The 25,653-nt window shown below is 36.8% G+C and overlaps 1 protein-coding gene across 1 annotated transcript in view; it reads left to right on the top strand.

Moving 5' to 3' along the window:
- The first annotated feature begins 625 nt into the window (after window positions 1-625).
- LOC132784087 (aminopeptidase N) overlaps window positions 626-25,653 on the top strand; it is a 35,077-nt gene continuing 10,049 nt past the window's right edge. The window contains 3 exon segments of the mRNA XM_060789488.1: window positions 626-837; window positions 12,618-13,300; window positions 14,892-14,927. Coding sequence (XP_060645471.1) covers window positions 13,276-13,300; window positions 14,892-14,927 — 61 coding nt within the window. The 5' untranslated portion in view covers window positions 626-837; window positions 12,618-13,275.

Raw genomic sequence — 25,653 nt, 5'->3', positions numbered from 1 at the left:
GTTGTCGTTCAAGTCGTGTAATCGAATTTGGTATTTAGATGTGTGTACTTAAACTAATTTTCAATCAAGTAGTATGCTTTACATATGTCCCGCAAGTGTGCCCTATCAACCTTGAAAACTTCATTACAATCGCATAATAAATGCAAAAGTTAATCAAGCAACAGCAAAGAAAACATCGATGAACCGGAATGTGTTGCTAACGCCATCTATCGCTCATTGTTTGCTTGAAGCATGCAAAAAAAAAAAAAATGTTGTCGTTGGCTTATTTCAGGTTATCTTTAAATTTAGCGCTTGCGACTGCATTTGTTTTCAAATATTTAACTCATTCATATGCAAAATTGAGCAATTCATTAGAATTAAGTAATTGATGATTAAATATAAATGTTTGTTTACTCACATTACTTAATTGATTGCTACTTAGATGCAATTGATTTCATTAAACGATTCTTATCAAGCGTAGAAGCATTTGCTGCCGGCGTTTTGCAGTCGCTGCTGCTGTTGCTGGTTGCTGCTGCTGCTGATGGTTGCTGCTGTTGCTGCTGCTGCTCTTGTTTGTTATTGCTCACTCGCGTCGGCAACTCGCGCGTTGAGCTGCGTCGCGTCGCTTCGTTGGTCGCTCTCATCGAAAAATCAGTCTGTTGTCGCAACTGAAACGCGAAGGTTGTCGGTGTGTTGGTTGTCGAGTCGAGCGCAACGTTGTCTCGTTTTAGCCGCTGGGCGAGAAACAAAAAAAAATATAACAACAACAACACAAATTTAAAATCGGAAAAGAAATACAACAATAAAACATACAAATAGTGTTTTAACGTTTTTTGTGAGTTTGTCGACCAAGTCTAAGTACGAAAGTTTCAAAAAAAGTAACACAACAAAATCTTATTTATTGTTATTATTGTTATTAGTGTTATCGCAGTGCGTGTGTGTGTGGGAGATATGCTGATATGTGAGTGGGCGTTCTGCTTATTTGTTGTTTTCCCATAGTGTTTAAGCCATTTAATAGAATATGAAATAGACTAGAAGTATCCAAGCAAAATTGTATTTTGCTTTTGATATTTAGCTCGAATTTCTTTCATATGCAAAACAGGTAATAAACGCTCTGAAAGCGGCAGCTAAAAAGACAAATCGTGCAAGCAAAATCAAACTCAGAAATCAACTCTCGGCGAAACAGAAATGTTTAACATTGCATGTAAGGCCAAACAATACAACAACAACAAAGACAAAAACATCAATCTTTGTTTCAATCGATTCGCATTTGTAAATTTCAATATTTTGCTGTTGTTTTTGTTGTCTGGAACGCTAATCTAAATCCAAATCAAAATCGAAGCGCACACAGTCATTAAAAATCGAACTGTTATTGTTTTTGGTGTAAGCTGTGTTTCAACATTATTTCCATATCGTGTCTTTACTTGTTGTTGCTGTTGTTGTTGTTAAGCGTAAAGAACACATGAAAATTCAAAACAATTCGATACAAGTGGAATTCGGTTGTTTTTTTAGGTGAGTTTGGCAATCGCATTTGGAGTGGAAGATTTCAAAGACCTCGATTCCCTATTCTGGGTTGAACTTATTGATTTTAACATATACATATATGGTACATATATGCGCAGTGCTGCACCCGGCAAGCAACAACACAGAGAGCATGTCCTTCGCTGGCTGCAACTTGCCGGGGGGTGGTGGGGGGAGAGCAGCTGCAGCTAAACCCAAGGACGCCACACTTGCTGCTGCTGCTGCTGCTGCGTCAGGTGGAGGTTCAAAAGTTCAAGCGACTGAGAACAGCTGTTGCTGAAAAGTTCAAGCTGGCAACATTGTGTCCTTGCATTGATTCGGCAACATTTAGTCATGCAACGTTTTCCATTTCAATGAAAACGAGGCAAGTGCGTGTGTGTTTGTGTGTTTGTTGCTTAGGGTGTAGGCCTTTTGCAGCCGGCACCCCGCTGTGGCAAGTGTGGCAACTTTGTGGCACGTGTGGGTGGCCAGTTAACTTGCTCGCTCTCTCGCTGCTGCTGCTGCATTTCGTGGCGCTCTCTCGCTTGGGGACCACTTGTTAAGTTGGCCGGCAAAACGCGTAGGCCGCTCACAGACGGGGCGTATACGTAATTACATACATTCTCATACATGTGACGAACGTTTGCCTCAGGTCTCGTTGTAAGTGGGTCGTTGTCTCTGCTGTCTTGGTTGCCTTCGCGCTTTTGTGGCATTGTTGCATGCAACAACGCCCGCAAATATGCTATAATATTATATTTAAGTTGTGCCTAAACAATTTAAATTAATTGCATAGGGTATTTTGATAGTCGTTTAATTGCTGCTCTGCGCTGTGCTACGCATCGATGATGCGACAATCAACTGCTATTTTTATATATAAATTATGCAAACAACGCTCGACACATAATTTAACAGTAGAGCGATTTTGTCGGGTTTTACTTATCAGATTACAGAATATAGAGGAGCAGCATTTGCAGCTTGATTGTAATTTGATAGAAATACGCAGATAAGGGCAAAACAACGGATGAGTGTGTGCGGAGTGTATGCCAAATATGTGATCGAAATACTACGTGAATCTCGCTGCCCACACTCGACAACAAACTACATAGAAGAGGGTCGTAGGCGCGTTTCATCCGCCAGCCATTGTAATGTCCGTCCGTCTCTATATCCGTCCGTCCGTCTCATTATCCGTCTGTCTGTCTGTCCGTCCGTCTGTTTGCCTGCTTATCTTACTGTTTGATTTTGCTTTTGGGCAACTGACTCTCAAATTTTAGCAAAGGAAAAAAGGTAGCAAAGCAAAAAGCCGTATCGTGTTGCCATTCGGGGTTGAGTGTGTGCCACAAACCTCGATGTTGCACGTTCACCCCCTCCAGGAGGTATCGATTCCACATTAAAAGCAAGCGCAACCGCTGGCGCGTGTTTTCAATTTATTTTAGTTTAATTGCTCTGGCATTATCAATCGTGTGTGTTTGTCGCGCTCTTTTATTTTGTTAATCGATCGGGCTTCAATTTTTATTGCCTCTTTGGCTACCTTTCTCTCGTTACCTCCCTCTCTCCTTCTCTCTCTCTCTCTCTTTTGTCTTTTTGCTTAGCACCTTTTTTGGCATTTGCATAATTGCATACACACTCGCTTTTTCTAGGGACCCAGCCCTTTTTATACCCGCTTTATACCGCTTCCCGTAGAATAGAAGGGTATTATAAGTTTGAACAAATGTATGTAACAGGCAGAAATATATCCCACATATACGCTTCTGTATATTTGTGTATCTTTTCAGTATATTAATTGTCTAATGTCAAATTTTGTGGTATACTTTTTATCTTTTCAGAATATAAACCCTGTAGTGCCGATTTTTTTTTGTTTTGTTTTTTTTTTTAATATTAATTTTGGGTTCCTTATTTTTTAAGACTAAGGGTTTATTCTGGAAAATTATTGCTTTTGCACGAATTGAGATTTCTAGGGAAAAACCCTGGACCGCCTGGACCCTTAATCACAATAAAAAATTTACAAAAGTGTTTTTTTTTTTTTTGGTGTGGGTTTTATGTTTTACATTATTGAGACTATTAGCAACACGATAGTATTTTTTTCGAGCAACAAATTTCTTAAAAAAATGTATCAAGAAATTCGTTTAATTTGAGTTTTTCCCTAAGTTATTATATCGACCAAAATTCCCTCTTTTATTATTATTTATTTATTTTTTAATATTCATTTTGCGTTCCTTAGGGAAAAACCCTGAACCGCATGGGACTTAATCGCATTAAAAAGCAAACGATATTTTATTTTTTGGTTTGTGTTTTTTTTTTTTATTAACAAATTTCGTAAAATATTATAACAACACATTTTTTCATGACGCGTTTTTCGGATAAATTATTATTTGGGCCGATATGGGCTTTTTTCAACTTCAAGCGATAACAACAGCTGACGAAAGCTCTGACGTCTCTTGCAAACGCAGCAAACATAATTGTTGGACTTCCCGGAATTAGAAAAACCAAGAACGAAGGCAAAAAACAATAGGGACAGCGAATAAAAGTGTTTTAAATTTTGCTCATCTAGAGACGATCTTGGGAAGTAGGAATATACCAAAAGGATAATTTGGTATACTCGAAATAAAAGTCACTCTGTCTTTTATTGAAAATGGGTAACGGGTATCTCACAGTCGATCACACTCGGTAGTAGTAATGCTTACTCGTTTTTTGCTGCGATTTGTATTACAGTTGATTGCAAACGTTTTGTGGTTTCCCATTTTTTGCGGTTTCGCTCTTTTGCCGTTACCTTTGCGATTGCGGTTGAAAAGGGTTTGAGAAAAGGGAGGGGAGAAAGTGGAAGAAACGTATCCTTTTACTGACATAATTATAATAATAGTTGGCAGCGAAGCCATAGGGAGTCACACACACAATATGGTTATACAATTTGATCTATTCTTGGGAAGATTGAAATTCTATGCTCTTTTTAAGCCGCGCAGCCCCTTTTTAGGTATTATTAAATGCGTGGCATACAATTTGCTTGAGGGGTTGAATGTTTTCAACTTTCCACGTTAATTGCCTGCGCAGCCTTTTAAGGTGTTGTTAAATGCTGTAATACAATTTGATTGCAGCGCATAAAAGTTTATGTGCATTTCGAAGTGAATATTAGTTGTCAGAACTTGTAACATTTTAATGTTACGAGTAGCATCGTTTTTAATTTTCAAATTTCCCCACACTTGAATCAAGTTTATGTTCTTCTTCTCGACTCGTGGTGCTGTAAATTAATTTTATTACACAATTTCATACATTATGGCTGCGTTTGTTTCTCTTGATTGTTTACTTAACTTTAGCGGCAGCGGAAAAACTAACAAGTTCCCAACTGTTGCGTTGCTGCTCAGCTGAGAGTATATTTCAAATGAGTCATTTGATAAGCACATTGATAATGAAAAATGCTCTTTAGCATACGGCAAATAGCAAGCGAAACAACAACAACAACAACAATGATTTAATATTGCAATAGCAACAAAAGCAAACAGAAATAGCAAACAAACTTTTAACGAGTGTACAAATAGCAACAGAAAAACGGCAGAAAAGCAAAAGCAAAAACTATTTCAAGTGCAATGTGAGGCAAACACAAATACACAAACGCAATCCACACACACACAGACATACACAGCTGTGTGTGTGTGTGTGTGTTTGTGACTTTGCGCTTGGTGAAATTGTTTTGAAACATTTGACATTCTGCATTTTCCGCCTGTTCGTTTAATTAACTAACAACTAAAAAAAATAATGTAAACAGCAAATACCCTGCAAAAAGTGATTCGTGTTTTTTTTTGTGATGTGTAGCACGCAGATCATAAAGGGATTGCTTGATTGGGGGACATAAAAATGAACAGTATACTTATGAAATACATAACAGATTAAAAAGAACTCCTCAAGGTACAACACGATATGCATAAAATTAGTACAATGGGCACACGCGAAGAATATCACAGTAATTTGAACAGAATTTTAAAAATAAATGTAATTAGAATATGCTAATTTCTTATAAAAAGTGTTAATTGAAAAAAGTGATAAAATTGTGCACTAATTATTTAACACATATTTCAACTTTAGATAAGAATCCAGGAAATAATTCAAAGTGCAGAATGGAGATCCCAAGTTGCAGAACCAAATATTTAATTTTTAAGAATATGCAGAATAAAAATGGTTATGAAAAATAATAGTTAAACATTTTTAAAAATGATGACTAAAATTTGAATATTCTAACCCTTATTTTTTAGCACAAGTTTTAATGTAGTAAATCATCTTCAAATAATGGTTTAGAATATGACAAATTCTAATGAGTAATTTCGTTAAAAATTTAAAATCTTGTGAAGAATATTTGATTATAAAAGTGTAATATTTTACAACATATTTAACTGTTTCATAAGAAATCAAAAAGTAAATTTCAGTATATACATATTAAGTTTCTGCAGACAAAATTTAATTTTTCATAATGTACAAAATCATAAAGAGAATATTATGCACAATAAATAATAAGGGAGAAACATGTTAAGTGCCAGCAAATGTAAATTCTTTGATAATAATAAAATATTATGCATAATAAATAAGAAGGGATAAACGCTTTCAAGTTCTCGAAAATTCGTGCTCTTTGAATGTTATAATTAGGCAGTGACCACTGTAATGGTATTCGGCATATTGCTACCTCCAAGGTCAACCACGTCGTAAAATTCTTGAGAAAAAAAAGGAAAAACAACAAAAACACAAGCGCACACATTTTGTTTGCCATTAAGCGAAAAGTAAATATGTGCGAGTGTTTTTTTTTGATATTCAAATTCAAGAGTATATACGACTATATAGAGCACACTGCATAGGTGATAAAAACAATTGCAAATATATAGATGCAATGTGGATGAGTGTTAGTGAGTGAGTGAGTGAGTGAGTGAGTGAGTGTATTTGTGACTTGCACTGTTTATTCAAGTCAGGCGGGCAGCAAATTCAATTAGGCGACTGAACAATTGGCACATCAACCGAAATAGCAACTGCACAAAAGGTGCCAAAATTAGCAAAACAAAAATTATGACTCTGTGTGAGTGTGTGAGTGTCATAATGTGAGTCCACACGAGTCAATCGTGATTGATAGCGGACAAAGCTGAGATAAGCCAGAAGATAAGACGAGGGCAACCCCGAAAGCTATGAAAGTGAAGTCAACGATGCATTTGACAGATGACACAACAAAGCGAATGTGGCAAATGCAAATGCATGCCACAAATGAAGATGAATGAATGAGTTAGTTGAGTGAGCGAGTGAATGAATGAATGAATGGGGTGCTGGTAAATATGTGAATATGAGGCAGCATTTTTACAATGACAATGACAGTTCTATTCGGATAGCAACAACAGCAACAACAACCACCTGCAACTTACTCACACTCATTCACTGTCACTCTCACTCACACTAATGCAAAGCGTAACTAATTTGACTTGACACACTAAATGTAAAAAAGAAAGGGGGGACCCTTTGACGCCCACTTTTTCGGACACGCCTGCCTAAAGCGAAACGAAACAAAGCTGATGACGGCTCCCGCAAGCACATGCCTCACATGCCACAACGAACTATGCTTGCCACGTCCCCCACTCCCCCTCTCTCAGAGTGTCATATCAGCGAAACTTCATCAGCAAAGTCAAAGGGGCAGCGGCACATGACAAACAACATGCAACATGCGTTAAATTTTTATGCGTGTTCCGGCGCAAAGTATAAAGATAGTATATACTATATATACCATATATATAATATGGTCTATGACAATTGCAGTTGTTGGCTTGCAGTTGAAGTTGAAGGTGTAGCCGCCAGTTGGTCACGCAATGCAAAGAAACATTTTTGTGGAGATTGCTTGCGATAGCTGCTCGCTTCTGCTTCTGGGTGGCTAGATACGAGTGGGGGAGGGAGGGAGTACTTACCATGGAAATGCCTATGGAAGTGGGTTATTGCACGCTCCGAAGCGGGGCGAATATGACATCAACACGCTTCCAGCGAACTTTATCTTTGCGGACATGGCAATTTATTAGATTGTCCACTTTAAAGATTAAATATTTTGCGCAAGATTGTGACTTGGATGCTTATCAGCAGATAGCTATTTATGCAAATATATGCTCAATATTTCATTCCACTACCGGCAGGAAATGTATGTAACACGCAGAAGAAGGTACCTCCCTTAAGTATATATGTATATTCTTGATCAGGGATGTGGTCATGTCAGCTGTAAGTACCTTGATCTCTAAGATTGTAAGAGATAGAGCTACCGTGTCTTAGCTGCTTTGGCTTACAGTCTGGTGTATTTTGACTTCTATGGTATATTTCGAATGTAGTTCTTCAACGATATACGTAATGCAGTTTTTTGTGTTTCTTCAGTATTTTTTAGTATATTAATTAGGTATTTTTTAGCTGCTTTGGTTTACAGTCCGGTATATTTGTACCTCTATGGTACATTTCGAAGGTAGTACTTCAACGCTATACCAAATATAGCCTGCGGTATATTTTAGTACTTTTGCGAAATATTAATTCGATATACTTTTAGACTGATTTGGCGGACAATTTGGTATATGCTGTACCTCTATGGTATATGCTAGTATACCAAATGCAGCCTTTGGTATTTTGAAGTATTTTTTCGGTATATTAAATAGATTTATTTTTAGACTGAGGCAAATCAGTAAATAAGAATGTGGTATATTTTATAGTCTATGGTATATTTTTAATGAAGTGCTACATCAATATATCAAATATAACCTTTGGTATAGTTTAGTATTTTTGTGGTATATTGTTGGCATATTTTGTGGTATATTTTGTAGTCTATGGTATATTTTTAATGAAGTGCTATATCAATATATCAAATATAACCTTTGGTATATTTTAGTATTTTTGTGGTATATTGTTTTCACATTTTAAGATTTGGTTTTATTCAAAACGGATAGCGTGTATCTCACAGTCGTTCGACTATAGCTTTCTTGTTATAAGAATAATATTTCATTATCTTATGCACACTTTGAAAATGCAGTAAGCAATGTATTTTTTACACTGAATAGATAGTGCAACTCACGACAAGAGATTTAGTTGTGGTCTACATATAACCTTGAAATGATATCGAAAAGCAAGCAAGCAGCTTGCGTCACCTGAAAATTAAATCAAGAGCGGGGGCCAAACAGTCAGCGCCATTAGCTGACAAGAAACTGTCAAAAAGACTTTGGGCCGCCTTAATTGACTTGGCTGATTTCATAAAATTGGAACGCACGCGTCATTTGGTCAACCTTTGCGATAAATACACACAACAACTACAAAAGCAAACAAAATAGATACAAACATATTATAAGGCGAGAAATACTTATTTTTTTTTGTTGATATCACAATAAAAGAGGCACAGCTCATGATGATTTAGCGTGCCTTTTGATAATGCTCAATGGGAGCAACACCTAACATATAACACAACACAAGATCAGCTATAAAAATAGCGGAAAACAAGAAAGAAAAGAAAAATAAACTTGCAACTAATATAAAGAGAATTTCTTTATAAAAATATATATTTCAAATTTACAAATAAACTCAATTTATATGAAATGCGAGAACATTTTTGGTTTTTTACCTTCGACTAAATTCCACGAAACATCTGGCCAACTACCGAAGGCCGCCAACTGGAGAATTTGCTGCGTGCTCTCTTGCAGCATTCAAATTTATATATTAAAAAAAAAAAAAATGAATATTGAATATAAATTGGTCGCACATTTAAAATATATTTCTCATGCAGTTCTTGCCAAGCGCACTTAACCTTGCAGCTTTTCACAGTAAACGTTTCTGATGTCAGCATTGATATTGATGATGTGGGTGTTTAAAGCCACAATAACAATTTAATTAAGCAATTCAAAGTTAATAAAGACCCATGACGGTTGGATGAAATATTTTATTTTTTGCCTTAATGACATATCAATTTGCAGCACGTATTCACTTTTCCTGTAGGATTTTTCGTTGGAAACGAGCTTCAACAATAACTATTTAATTTGGCAATTCCAAGTTATTGAACGTTTGATGATAGTTCGCTAAAATTTCTTTTGTCGGTTTATAAATTTGCATCACGTTTAGGTTTTTCCAAAAGAAGGACTTTTCTGTGCAAATCATAAAGACACCGACCGGAATTAATTGTTGTTTATATTTCTATTACTACTGCTCTTTTTCTATTTGGCGCCGCAAAAGTGCGGTGAACTTTGTTGTGACTCACAACTACAGAGAATGTTATGCGTATAACGTAATTGGTTTTATGGCCACTCGTTAAGGCAATACGAGTGGAGAGCAATTAAATGTTAAGCATACGCCACGTGCAACGACCGCTTATGTCATTATTATTAGTTGACAACAAAACAAATAAGAAGTCAAAAAGTGTTCATCTGCTTCTTGGCGCCAAATTGAATTCTAGTTTATGTAGTACTTTTGTATTATGTTATTCTGTTCTTGCCGGTCTCTTTCTAGTTAGCTATTATTGCTCTGCTATGATGATTGATGTGTTTTTTTGTTGGTTTGTGACTACCTCAAACGTTCTGACTGCTTCTATGTTAAGGCTGACCCACTTTTGGTATTTACTTTCAATAGATTTATGAATTTTTTTCGGCTAAAAAAAGCACACACAATAAAGCATGTCCGACTGACTGACTGAATGTATAATATACGTATTATTATTTCACTGTTCAGTAGCTGCCCGCAGTGACAGTGACATACAACGATGACGTCGTCATCGAAGCAACACAGACACTGGCGCTATTAATTTTGGCGAGTATTTCTGCTTCATTCTATTGTTTACACCGCTGAAAGCGAGCTCAATTGGTTTTTGTGGTCGTCTAGCTGCCTAATGATCTGCGCTCAATATACGTATACTTTATGCTATAGATACGTATACGTAATGTGCCCCTGCTGAGTGTCGAGACAGGTCGTGGTTAACTCGTCGCTTATTGGTGGGCGTTGAGAACACTGACAAAATGCCAATTACCAGCGCTATAAACAAAGATACATTATATGCGAAAACTCAGCGTATAATCATCTGCTTGACATGGGCAATAAATTCGAAACGAAAATGAAGCGTATTTGTTTACTGCACTTCAGTGACTTATTAACCTACTGAAACAGCTTCAGACTTTGCCTTTGAACTTATTTCACAGTGGTGAGAAATCAATCAAGCCAATGCTTGTAAAACATTTATTTCCTGCCATTGTTTGCTTTAAATTTAGTTCTTTTTTTATAGCAAATTACTTGAGTTAAAGTTGACTGCACTTTTTTCTGTTTGTCATGCGGAGTTGACATTGATGTTGATGTTAAATATATAAAAAAAAAACCCTTGTCACAGTCATGGTGACCTTTTCCAAGGCAACAAAACAGAGTTTACAACGCTGACAATTACATAATTAGAAACTTGTGTTGGCAATTAACTCGACACTCCAGTAAACATTCTGTTATCCCAACTCACAAACCCTTCCTTGGGACCAATTTGTAGTTTTGATTGATGGCACTCGGATTGAATTAAGCTAAGGGAAAAAAAGGGAAGGCCATTCTTAACTTCAAATATTTACACTCATAAATAATGAACACGAAAGAGAAAGAGAGAATTTCAATTGATCGAATTGTCGCATCTTTTAATTGTTTTCCGAGGGCTTTCGATTTTATTTCGATGGAGGTTATTTTAAAGTGATTGTCGCATTGCGACCACAGATTTAACCCAATAAAGTTCTATTAAAAACGCATAATGCTGCGCTAATAGTTACAAACAAACGACAAACAATTGTAACTGGTCCATTTATATGCATAATAAAAAATAAAAAGGGAATTAGAAGGCGTGGCACATTTGTGGCTGCGGGTCACGTTGAGTTCAACGATTATTAATCAAGTGCCGCCTTAATTATGCCTTGTAATAAATAAATACAAGTCGAAGCATACAAAATGTGGTGAGTAGTGACGTCTTCAGTCTTCTACTCTGTCTACACTCGACTGTCTTCTGTCTGTGGTCTGTGGCATCAATTAAAATTCGTTTCGCTTGCCGCGTAACCCATTCGATCAAAGCCGAACAAACTGCCCAAAAAATTGAAAGTGGACGCGAGCTGCGTTTTTGGCATTAGGGGAGTCGCGGTTTGGGGGTCTTAATCAAATGTCAAGTATGAATCCATTGATGAACCATTGTCAACGTTCTGTCAGCGACCACTTCATTCTTTCGTCTCTCTCTCTGTCTTCTTTATTACAATATCTTTCTGTATGCATAAATTCAGCAGTTTGCTTTTGTTTGGTAAAGCAATTTCAGCTCGCGCTTTGTTTCCGGCTTTCATTTCTTCAGCCAGTTCCCCGGCAGCTTTGATCGCGTGCGGTTCTCGATCGTCTTCGTCTTCGATCATCGAATGCTTGTGATAACCAAAAGTATGTGTGCCAAGTGAGAGTAATTAGCATTGTTGCGGTGCCATTGTCAAGGGTGGCAATTTTGGCATTGAACTTGTTGTGGTGCTTGAGTCAACGCTCAACAACAAACCGAAACATAAACATCAACATCAGCATAAGCAAACAAATAAACAACAACTGATTTCAGTTAGGAAAATCTCGCGCGAGTTGTTTGCAGTCCAAATTAGTTTTCAATTTATGCTGCAAATATTGACATAATGACATCAGCAGTACCCAACAAGTATTTACCAATAGATTAAATATACAAACAACAAGCCATAAGTGGGATTCCAAGAAGTCAAGCGAGCGGCAAGCCGACTCGCTTTTAAAGCCCCGAAAAGGTCTAATGTGAATCACATTAGGATTGCCAAAAGAGACTCATATATCATCATCATCATCTGTGTCATCATTTTTGTTTATTTGTGGATTGGTTGCCAAGGGCTTCTCTCGAAATGCAGCTGCACATTTTGCAATGTCAGACAAATGTCAGAACGGGCTCCAAAATTAGAAGAGTCAGTCAGCGGCAATGCGCAAATATATGTATTTCTATATCTAAGCAGTATCTAGTAGAGTTCATCTTGAGTGTGTTTGCCCAGCCCATGTTGCAGCAATCTCAGTGAAGCGGGTCAAACTGGGGTTAACATTTATCAACGGTCAATTTTTCTAGCATGTTTATTTATGTATCTTCTCTTCGTTCTCTGTCTCTCTCTCTTTTACAGGCAACACCGAGTAGTATTACAGGAGGCCAAACCAAAGCAACAAGAACCCAACCCCTACTTCAAGCCAAGTTGCCACAAGCACATGCAAATTCATCAGAATCGCCATAGAGAGTAGCTGGCTACGTTCTACAGATACAATAGCTAGATAAAGTTCTCCAACACATTTCCGCACTCGGCACAGTGGGACGAAACTGGAAACATACGCCTGCACAACACAACACACAAAAAAGATGCCCAACAAGAAAATAAACAAAATGCCTTTTGCCCAATTCCAATTGCAATTTCGATTCTGATTTCGATACCATTCTCAAATCGAATTCCATAACCAAAGTAAAGTGCGCGGTGGCAAGAATATTTTAAGTGTGTTCTGTGCTGTGCAACGGCTGCAACGCGTTGTGCAATCGCAAAAATACTTTCTAATAAATAGCCACAGACAGGCCCAGACACAAAAATAAATAAGCATCATCGAGGTGTCGACTACATCGCCCAGATTCCAGATTCTCCACTTCACTCTCGAGTTCCCCCACTCGATACTGTTGCAGTCATCTTATTTTCTATTTTCTGGGAGCACGTGTGAACGTAGGTCGTGGCCAAGGTGTTCAAAGACAACTACAACAACCGGAGAAGGAGCCGCAACGAGGTGTACACATTCGGCACCATGGAGGGCGGTTACGTAAACGAAGGTGAGTGAGAGAAACGATACGAGTATGAGGAGTACATTAACCGACAAATTTACCATTTGATTTCCTTCTATTTATCAATTGCACCTATTGGCAAACTAAAGTGTATTTTTCTGTTTGCTAATTAATTGGGTTTAATTGCAAAAATGAAATGTTTACGTTTCGTATTTGTGCATTGTTTCTTAAGTGTCTTGCACAGTTTTATTTATAGTTATTTTCTCTGTGCAGCTATGACGCCATTTCAACAATTGTTTAGTTGCACTTAGTCACTTAGCATCTTAGCAGGTTTATTTATAAACACATCATTCACATCACTAAGAACTTGACTAAAGTGTCAGAAATACATCATTGTTGCTGCAGTCCAGGCTTGCGGTCATTCTTGTTATACCCGCTACCCATAGGGTAGAGGACGAGTCGACATTGTCATGTCCGTCTGACTGTCTGTTCATATGAACACCTAGATATTGGTTGTCGGTTGCTTTAGTTGATAATCTAGTATATTTTTACCAGTATAATTTGAATGCAATCGTATATCGATATACCAAATAAAGTCTTCAGCATATTTTGGTATATTAAAATGGAATATTTTTAGTGGATAGCGGGACTGACTGTCTGTCCGTATGAACACATATGTACATATATAGTATATAAAAATACCAAATAATGATTTTTGTATATTTTAGTATTTATTCGGTATATTTTTAGAAAATGGATAGCGGTTTCGTCTGTGTGTCCATATGAACACATAGATCCTGCTGCTGTGTGCTGCATTAGTTAGCAATCTGGTATATTTTGAACTCTTTGATATATAATATTTTGAATGTAATAGTATATCGATATACCAAATTAAGTCTTCAGAATATTTCGGTATTTTTTGATATATTAAATTGGTATAAATTTAGTAAAGTGGATAGCGTGTCTGTCTATCTGTCCATATGAACACATAGACAGTATATCGAATTACCATATAAAGCTTTTGGTATATTTTAGTATTTGATTTAGATTTTGTCTGTGTGTCCATATGAACACCTAGATCCTGCTGCTGTTCGTGGCATTAGTTAGCAATCTTGTATATTTTGAGCTCTTTGATATATTTTAAATGTAATAGAATATCGATATACCAAATTAAGTCTATGGTATATTTTTAAAATAATACCGCACTCTTTTGCTTTCATTGAAAATGGATAGCAGGTATCTTTCACTCGGGCACATTCGACTGCAGCATTGCTACTTATTTTCTATATATTCCCATTCTAATTTGTCGCTTACACATTTTGGGTATTATCTCATGCTCACCTTTTCATTCAAGAATTTGTGTGCTGAAGACACAACAGATGTTTGCCAATTTTTGACTTTGAAAAATGCCAAAAATCTATTTGCATTTGCCAAGAGATACATCAGCAGCGAGTATTTTTGCACAGTGACACCAAATTGGCTGTTAGTCAGCGCCCCATGATGCCATCCATGCATCATGATTATTTGCATGCATCAAATTAATGCTATTCTTTTGTATCACAAAAATGTTTTCGGTTTGTTATTTACAAATTAGCTGACATCATCTGAAAAAATGTCAATTCTTTTTCATGCCACACAGAGGATTCCGATGCCATAATGGGCGTGGAAAGTCCAGGTAAATTGATATAGCAACAGCCACAAATAACGCATCTTGACAAGAGTTAAGTGCAGCACCCAATTACGACTATCAAACATATGATTCGGGGAGGGTCATTAAACCAAATGAACGACACTAAAACTCAATTGAAGCTGTGGCAAGTCGATGGACGAGTTTCGATCCGGTTATTAGCAGCACTTTGAGTCGCCCACATTAAGAACTACTTCTCTTTTAGGGCTGTAAAAACTCAGCGACAACAAAATGTGAATTATTTGCATAAGCTGATTATTAAATAACAGACAATCAGCAGCGCATTCCATTTAAGGCCACTGGCAAACCTTATAGGAACTATTTACAATAAATATTCATATCAACAACAAAGTGAAACTGTCATAAATGCTCACAAGAGGAAGATCTATGTCATCATAAATTGAACGATTGATGCAATGTCAAACCTCAAGTACAGAGAATGCGAATTGCGAATGTGAATTGTGAATTGTGAATGCACAATTTGAGGCACGTCTTTCACGGATCTCAACAGACAACAACTGTTGCATCAGCATGTTTTCCAGGCAATTTGGGGCAACGCTGCTGATGTCATCGGCCATGCAAGACACGAGAGATCGCAAGAGAGAGAGAGATAGAGAGAGAGAAAGATCTTTTCAAGGATCACCAGTCTATATATCTTGATCACGTTTTCAAATTGTTTGCGACCCGCGACACAATGAAGATAAATTTTGCAGTCGCAAAAGCGCCTTTAAAGTTTAATGGCTTCTTTTTTGCTGAATTTGATTCTCAGAATTCCCTCTCTGTTGTCTGTTGGTCTCTGGCAGACTGAAGATCACTATAAATAACCTGGGCCGGCTTCGTTGCTGGATTTGTTATTGTGTGTAGCCGAAAAAGGGCTTGACTTGAATACACAACAAAAAAGAAACTCGCAATCGAATCGATTCATGAGTTTTTAGATGAAAGCCTTGAACTTGCTCTTGCTCTTGCTATGAAACATGGTTTTGGATTCGGACTGAATTTGTTTCTTTTCGTTTCATTTCGTTACTCATGCGTTAATGTCACTCTTGATAAGCGCGTAAACCTGTTGATCAGACCTTGAAGACATGTGTGAAATGTGCTCATAAAAAAGTTAATGTCAACATTTACAGTGACACACAGCTGCAGCTGAGAAAAGAGTGTGAGAAAAACACAGACATTTAATTTTCAAAAAATATTTGATAAATAAAAAGACATTAACAAGGCACCCGCACATTTCGAACCAAATGAAAAACAAATTCTGCGCTGATGCCATCATCAACATCATTTCGTATCGTATCGAAGAGTAATTCAACTGACTATAACTCACATTCAAATATCAAATCGCAATTAAATGCCACAATAATTTATAGTGTCTGTCCGCTCTCTCGCTGCTCCGAGACCGAGACCGAAACTGAAACCAAAACTGAAGCATGGACATGCTTGGATCATTCGAACAATTTACATTGACCCTGTGTCCGTGAGTGCTTTGAACTGTAAATAAAACACACATCAGAAATACACATCTACGTATCTCGGGGGGTATATATAGGCCTTTGGATATGTAAATTTAGTCGCGAGATGACGACAACATTAAAACAAACAGATATGAACCCAACCCAAGAGGGGAGCACAACAATTTTTAGCAACAATTTATTAGCATCAGCTGCGCTGTTTGTTTAGTCTTCAACTTGACCTTAGAATATATAGCATTATAATTATATATTATGCCCAGTCTCGCCAGTCAGCTGTCTCCTTGCTATCTACATAATTGGGCATGATAAGCTATCGCTTTTGGGATTTGCATAATCCACGTGACAACGAGGCGTTAATTCTGACACCTTTAGATTATTTTGATACACAAATGCGTATTTGTACTTCAAGTAATTGCCAACTCAATATAGAGCTATCATAACCAGTTTTCTATACCCTATAATCAGCACATTTAAGGTGTATTATCAAGTCTGATTAAAAGTAGTTATCAATTTAGCGGACTGCCAATTAAACTATCAAACAAGCACTTACAATTTTCTTTCGCATGTTTATGTATAATTAAATGTCGATTTAATCAGCCAATTAATTATTTAATTAGCTTAGCTGTACATCTGTAAATCAGTCCATCAATCATTCACGTCTCAGTCAATCAATCAGCTGTTAAATTAGCTTGTTTGTCAATTAACCAAGCTGTCAGTCAGTTCATTAATAATCAGACTCTAAAAGGAAGTTAGTAAATCTATAAGTTTATAATTTTTCAAACATCAGAAATACAAATTATTTACAGGGTATTTCGTTAGCACTTAATACTCTTAGGCTGCATTCTCGAGCTGCTTTTTCGACAAGTCGACAGGCAATTGAAGTGATTTTGAATGCCTTAAGTGCCTCATTTGTGAGGTGTTCGATTACCTGACACGAAAAATGCATCTGCATCAGCAGTTGCCGTTGTCAAAGTGTTATAAAAAAACCAAGAACCAAGAGAGAAAACTTACAATTGAATGTAGAAAAGTAAAGCGGATCAATTGTAATAGGAAGCTGGGCGACAAAGAGTTGTGACAGCTCCTCAATGATAATAAATGGTTTACAGTTATGAATGTTGATTGTGCCACACAATGCCACACACAAATGCAACCACAAATGCACTTTATCATTTCTATTTTCACCTAGTTGCGCCACATTTTCCCATATGGGAAACAATGCCAACATTCAGCTGTCAATTTTCATTGGTGATCGTAATGACGACAATACACACAGCAGAGCTTTTCCATTTTCAGTTCAAGTTCAGTCAGTGGCTGTCGATCTTCCATCTTCCATCATCACACGTGATTTGCATACGCATTTTGCAATCGCAATATTGATTTGTTTCACATTGGCATTGTGTGAACTATTTATTTGCATTGGCTCTGTAAATGTTTTGCCTTTGCTCTTGTCCCTGGCCGTCCATCTAGCCAAAGTCTTTGATGTGACGTCAGCAATTTGCTCCAACTGCACACAATTAAAAGCAATTTGCTCCAGGCACAAACTCAACTCAACTCGACACAACTCCAATTGCTGCTGACACATTTTGTGCAACGCCCAGCGATTTGCTAAATGCACACTTCGATGTGCAGATAATGAAACTCTTTAGCAAATAAATACTGGTATTTGTTTTTCTTATATTCATATGCAAATGTTATGAGTCAAATGCACAATTAGTTGAAAGACAGCGTTGACAATTTGCAAAACGTTTTCGCGAATTTTCCGCACAGCAGCCAATTTCTGACATTTTTTTAGCAACGAGTCGTTTTTGCATATCTAAATGATTAAATTATTCGTGTTTTGTCTTCGATTGCATTCAAATATCCAGTTAAATGGAAATTGTTGTAATTCGCTGGCTTAAGAGAGCGACTGGTAGTCAAATCTTAAGCATTTTTATTCGCGTAATTTGCGCAGCTTTATCAGCAATAATAAAATTAAATAATTTATTTAAATGGCTGACGGAGTTAACGGGGCTAAGTGTTTTTCGCTGTAGATTTCATTCAACTCAAACATTTCGAAGGCAAAGCTCTAAAAATAAACTTGTCTCACAGCTACCCTATAAAATAAATCATAAATAATTCCTCGTGGCCACAAATCATCATTCCATTCTCCTAATGTGTACAGGGTATTCAAATGTTTTGCCTGCGCTCGAGGCTTGCTATGCGAAATTGACCAAAATTGGCTAGAATTATGGCTTCAAAAGAAAAAAAATGTGCACAAAGCCGGCAGCCAGTTCGTGAGTTATGCATAGTCACAATCGAACATTGAAAACACTTTAAGGCGAAGGCGATGCTATCAGTTTGCCCCCCGCATTAACAACAGGCCAACACGTAACTCTTCGATTGCACTCTAATAGATAAATCGGAGGAGCCGATGCACCTGAGTTGCATTACGAACGTCGCGGAACGTGGCGAACATTTGTCATAATGCGGAACAAATGCCCGTCATTTGTATATGGATTTCTATATGGATGTGCTGTGCATAGTTACGAGTAAGCCAAGCCAAAGCAAACCATGTGACAGCAAATTGGAAGACACAGTTCAGCACAAGTTGTGTGGCAAGCCCACGCAGAACTTTGCGATCTGTATCCGTTTTGCAAAGACTTGACTGAAAGGCGGGTTGGTCTTTCTTTTTAGCTTTTTTGCTACTCTGAGTCAACTTAATTTTAGCAGGTTGATCTCCACTTTGCTTATTTTTGCAGTATAGTATAAATTTAGAGCAGAAGTTATTGAAGAAAGCATCATTTGCAAGAGCTTTTCAGGAATAGTACTTTACGTTTATTTAAATATATTAAATTTGAAGCTAGATTTTTGGAGAGATGATCAGAAGTTATTAAAGAATTATTTTTGTATGGGCAAAAATGCCTGCTTACAGGGATCTTAGTTGCTTTGGCAATTTTGCACTCTTTGGTATATTTTCATATATGGTATATTGGTATATTATTATACTATGGTATAGCACTGTATCAATATACCTAAAATATCCATTGATATATTTTTAGTACGTTTGCAGCATATTAAGTTGGTATAATTTTAAATGAATGCCAGACTATTTTGTCCAAATATGACAATTAAAACAGTCAACATCGAGAGCTCTTCAAAAATAGTATTTCATATTTATTTATTTACGTTCATGGAAACTTTTTTTTTTTTGGCTAATTTCTAAGTACATTTTTGTCCAAACAATAATACTCTATTGTAGTAGAATACAATACTAAGCATGTTGCCTTAACAATTCTTCTGTTTAAGTAGAAACTCTTTAGTCACATCTGCTTCTGACTTAACCATAAATTGTTTTAAGTATCAACCTACAATTAGAATTCGATACTCATAATGGAAATCTTAACAACTATAATCTTCAGTCTGCCTTAAAAGTACTTTTTCTTTATTAATCCCCGATCATTTAAAAGAGTATCTTGTAGTCTTCCTCCCCACTTGCTTTTTCCAACGTTTAATTGGCGCACTAAGAATTGAAATTGTTTTAATTTGACTCATTGGTGTCCCGCTTCAAATTGGCAAACGGAAACCAAACGGAGCAAACAATTCCAATTAATCAATTGTCATAATGAAAACGAATCTTGTGTGTTCTATGTGTGTTTGTTTTGATGTTGTTGTTGTTGTTTCTTGTGCACGCGGTGCGTGGGCCAAAATTGGACACTGACAAGCCCTCGAGCTAGGCCTGATCGCAGGTGTGGGGAGTTAAGAGTAGAAAAAAAGAATGAAAAACAAAACTTCATTAAATTTAAATTAAGCGCGACAGAAACTCGCGCGACTTGCCAACAGATAAATGGTGGCTATAAATCACACGGCTCAATGCCAATGGGGCATGCGTGTGGATCAAAGACCCGGCCAAATTCAAATCCAAACCCACATACGCTTATCTTTGTGCGCTACGGCTAAGTAGCAATTTCCAAGAGTATTATTTCCATTAGCTCAGCGCAAAATGCAAAAAATAGTCATACTCGTTGTTGTGGCAAATGTCGCACGTATTTTTGAGTAATTTTTAGCATACAAATTTGACAGCGTTATAAATAAAATTTTGAAGAAAAAACACTATAAACAAAACCTAAATACTTTCAAAGAGCAGAAAAAATACAACAAATTGTACAGAGCGTGACAATGTCAGTGCCAGCGAGTGAAAATGAGAGCGAAACTAATTTGGCAGCAGGCCAAATCAAAACTCGATTATAGGCTACGTGAATATGAGCATGAATCTGTGTGTGTTGTTACCTATATGAATAGCATAAAAAATGGAATGCCGTAATGGCAACAACTAAGCACAAAGCATTCAATGAATCAAACGTTTTCAATATTAAACAAGAGATACCCTCTAAAGTCATAAACTAAAAGAACTGCTTAAATAAGAAATAAATTATAATACAATTTAAATTTATTGAGTCTTGAAAACAGGCTAAGATATTAGTCTTTCAGCTTAAACTGGTTAGCTGATAAAATCGACTAAGAGATGCACATTTAATCTATGGCAAATATATTATACCAGATACTCAAAAGATAACTCCGCTGTCTGTTCGATTTGCTAATTAAAAAATAAAATACGCGATCTGTCAGTCCTAACTGACCACAGAGATATGTCAGTTAGTAACGTTTAAGTCATTAAAGCTACTAAAAAGATTCAGAGATAAACAAACTATCAGCTGTCTAGCTCGTGGAAACGATAGAAAAATCTTTCTGCTTAGCAAATTAAATTAAGTGAAGCATATTCTTTAGATAAAAACAGCCTATAAGTTCAGGCAGACACATTAAAGTCACTTCAGAACGAGCTGTTGACTTTCTACATCAGCAAACATGTTGTGATTTTATATTATACAAAATAAAACTATATTCGATATGTATATTTGTGTCCGCATATATTTCCCTAACTAAATGTCCAACTTCGAGGTGCTATTAGCTAATAATTTGTGTGGCGGAAATTTGTGCGTTTTGTGCGCCAGTAAATACATATTAATTTATGTGTTTTAACGCAAATAAAACCACGCAAATTATCGTGTAAGGGGCGACAGCTTAATGCCAACGAAGGACGCATTAAATGTAGTATATTTAATTATACTTATGAAATGATTATTGTTTATGTGAAGCACCACTCAATTTGTATTTGTGTATAGTCAATTTATTGACTGGGAGTAACTCAGAATTAAGTATTCAATAGAAAAGCGATAGAATTCATTAAGCAATAAATTCCCAAGACAAAAGGCAATAACTTTGGCAACTTTGCTGGCAACTTTGAATGCAAAGCGCAGCTGTGATTGAGCAACAAGCCAGCTAAATTGCAAAATGCTCGACAAATTGTAAAGCACTTTAATTAATTGTTACAATTTCAGATTTATCGCAAACTCATCAGTAAAGATTGCATGTCGAGTCGAACAAAAAAGCATTTTAGTTGTAGTTTTTTTTTTGCGTGTAACGCAATAAAAAAAATTTGTTAAATAAAAAATTAGTTACAACATATGTTTACATAGCTAATTATTTATAACGTGACATTGTTAATTAAAACTGAGAATTGTTTAGAGTGTCAGTGACTCAGGGCAGTCATTGCCTCGCATTGCGCATACGCCACGTTGTACCTGCCTATTTTTTATGATTTGAAAGGTTTAATAAAAGCATTCTAGAAGCAAACGTCAAAAAGACGAACTTAATTCCATTTGGCTGCCAAACATTTTATTGCTCCGCTTTTTTATAGCTTTTTTTCTGAGCCACGTTTCGTTCGACATGCAAAAAAAGATTTTTTATTTGTGGGCGAGTTAATTCTCTGTGGCGCCAAACTCCCCCGCCCCACTCGAGTCGCAGTCTCACGGTTCGCAAAGCTAATGAAATTGGCACAATGAGCCAGGTTGATAACTGACGATGGCTTTGTTTTTTTCGGTATTTCGCTCGCTGTTTGCATTTTGGGTGGCGTCATGCCGTCATTTTCAGCCAGCAAATGGGAATGAGCGCTAATTTAATTTGCAAATTAGCCGTCCGAGTGACCGAACAAAGTGTCCAACTTGTTGCCGACAGGCAGAGGCAAAGGCAGCTTCAACTTAGGTCACTGAGATGCGGAGCATGTATTTAGCAGGTGTCTCGAATGTCAAGCGAAACTATGCCGAAAAAGCATTTATCATAAATATCAGAAAGCAAAAAAAAAACTTAATATTCACATCTAGATCGTTTGATTATGCTAAATACATTTGGCATTGTGGACACTCCTCTTCCTGAGACAGTGCTGACAACGCGCCCCGCCCCGCCCACGTTCTGCGACTGCTGCAGGCTGTACAATAAATCATCCAAAAGAAAAAAAGAAAAGCCTCAAGTAGAAGCTGCCACAGACTTCAAGTCAACGCTTATTTGTCTCGCTAAATTATCTGGATACCAAATGCAGTCAGTCGAGCATGGGATGCCCCCAACTCCCAGTCATCTTCCTGCCACTTCTTCAAGGTGAACAAAAAAGAAGACAACAACGAAAAAAAAAAGTGCTGCTTGACAAGTTCTTCAAGTTGCCAGGGCACAGCTTTAGTTTTTTTGTTTGTCAACAGACTCAAAGTTGCCCCACGTTGTCACAATGTGTTGCGCCCCGCGCTACATAATTATAATTATACATCTTTGTTGTCTGCATCTGCATTTGTATCTGTATCAGTATTTGTATCTGTATCTGCATCTTGGCAGCTACCGTTGCGCAGTGCAAATAATGCAACTGGTTTTTTTTGGTCTTTGCCGGAAATGTGAGCCAGGGTAAACTTCATAATCAGCTGCATTGTTTATAATTGCAGATGCTTGAAGTTTTATAATATTCAAATATTATCAATAACTCTGCATGTTAATCCAGTGATTATACAATAGCTTAACAGCAGCTTCACTTTCATTTTTGAGAGTTGCCCCAGAAAATGTATTAACAAATTCTGCTGAATTTTTTTTTTTTGTTTTTGGGAAGACGAAACTAACGTACAAATGAAGTTGTGCTGGTTTTTCGACTTTTTCCACAGTTTTCTTTGGCTTTTTTAGATCATGACGTTTTTTTGTTTTTGTGTCGGCGCGAATCAAAAGAAAATGTGCCGAGTCTAAAGTTACGAGGGCTGGAAATAAACAATTTTTGTGTGAGGCGTCAAAGCAAAACCCAGAAGGCAAACAGCATGACCACAATTTGAACAACTACGTGGTGAACACTACTCGGGAAATAATTGAGTTTGAGTTGGAGTTGAGTTGAAAGTTTTTGTTGTTTGGTTTACAAAGTTTTTTCTTTTTTCGATGCGACAACAAATGAATTGTTTATAAGCATAGCACATGCAATGCCTGATGTCCTCTTCGCTGACATTTCCGCAGAACAGTTTGCTACACACTTTTGTATTTGGTTGATTGGCCCTTTAGTGGGTAATTGCAACTTTGAACGGTTCATTAGAGGCATGCAAAACGATACGGGCAATAAAACTGAATACTGAATACCGGGCAGAGTACTCATACACTCGTTCACTCACTCACTCACTCACACAGCACGTTCAGCCAAAGTTCACTCAACTCGCGTTTCGCTTTTCGTTCGTTTTTATACCCGGCTACAAATGGGGCAAAGGGGTCTTAGTAGCATTGGTTGACAATCTGGTAAATTCTATATTTTAAGTATAATATTATATCGATATACCAAATATAGCTTTCGGTATATTTTTATGCTTTTTCAGTATATGGCGGATATAGACATATATACATATTTTAAGTGTGTAAGTGTATTGATATATCAAATATAACCCATGGTATATTATAGTATTTTTTTTAGTATATTAATTTGTTACGATTTAAGAATATGTATATATGTATTCATATTTTTTAACATAATATCATGTCGATATACCAAATATAGACATAGAATAGTATTTTTCAGTATATTAATTGATATATTTTGATTATATTAAAATTGGTTAGAGGGGTTAGATATCATGTATATTTTAAATTTAGTAGTATATCAATATACCATAAATTCAGTATGTTAATTTGTTATATTTGACTTTTATTGCAAATGGATATCGAGTATCTCTCAGTCGAGCTCACTCGATTCTAGTTTTCTTACATGTTTTTTTCATCATTTGTAAATACACGCGTTTTAACAATTCAGCTGAACAAATGACATGAACATAGAACATGAACAACACGAAAAAAGAAGAAGAAGAAGTAGAAGCTGACAAACAATAAAAACCAAATAAGAATCGGCAATGTTCGTCTATTTTTTACCATCAATTTGTTGTTATTATTCTGACTGTGCGAAATGTTTATAGCAATTTAATTGAACGCTCACTTATCGATTGGCCACAGCTCTTCGATTGTGTGACATAATTGTGAATGAGTTGTGGGAAGGGAATGAATTTGAGTGGAGGCACAACGAGTGTTGCTTTATTTTAGGACTACAACAGAGTTGACCCAGATTCTTAGGAGTCTGGGCATCCTTGTGCATTCATTGTGAATCTTCGCTTGTCATTTGTGTCATCTTCCAACATCTGTGTGCTGGTAATTAATGCAAAAATTGTCAGCTCTTTTTCTCAATGGAGTGCTTTTTACTTGACTCTGTGTGCTCAGACAGCCAGAATTAGGTCACGGCGCAATTAAATCGCCACAGGCAAAAGGGCAGAGGAAATGCTGTAAACAGATCCCAAGCATGTGGCGAACAGCCTGGGTTCGCATTACACATTGCAGTTGGCCCAGCTTTAACCGAAAATACAAGAGAAAAAAGTTAATCAAGAGTCGGTCTATCAGATCTTGCCATCAGCCGAAGCTATTCATATGTGACTCATAAATCTGTGCAGATGAAAAATACGGAAAATATTGAAGGGAAAGAAATGAAAGAAATTCACTTGTAAACAGGCCGAGAAATTGTTGTTTATTTAACCTAGTTGTGGACCCGGTAAACGCTTTTTTTTTCCAATTTCCAACCATGAAAATGGGTTATCATTATGCGTGTGTATGTGACCCAGCCGAAAAGGTGTTGATATGGGAATGGGGAATGGGGAATGAGAATGGGAAGTGAAAAGCCATAATACACAAGCCACAACATAAGAACTTAAACAATTAAGTGAGGGAAAGAGGAAAAGCACACAAAATGCGATTGTTTGTCGTGTTGTGATTTCGATGGCGAACGATAAGCGATAAGATAAGCGACACCAAATGAAATGCAGTCCAAAAAAAAATGACGTAAATTTGTGATGTGAGTACACAATTTCTTTCCGCATATCTCA

Source organism: Drosophila nasuta, chromosome 2R, assembly GCF_023558535.2.
Source record: "Drosophila nasuta strain 15112-1781.00 chromosome 2R, ASM2355853v1, whole genome shotgun sequence".
NCBI lineage: Eukaryota > Metazoa > Arthropoda > Insecta > Diptera > Drosophilidae > Drosophila > Drosophila nasuta.
This window is presented reverse-complemented; position numbering and strand designations above follow the sequence as displayed.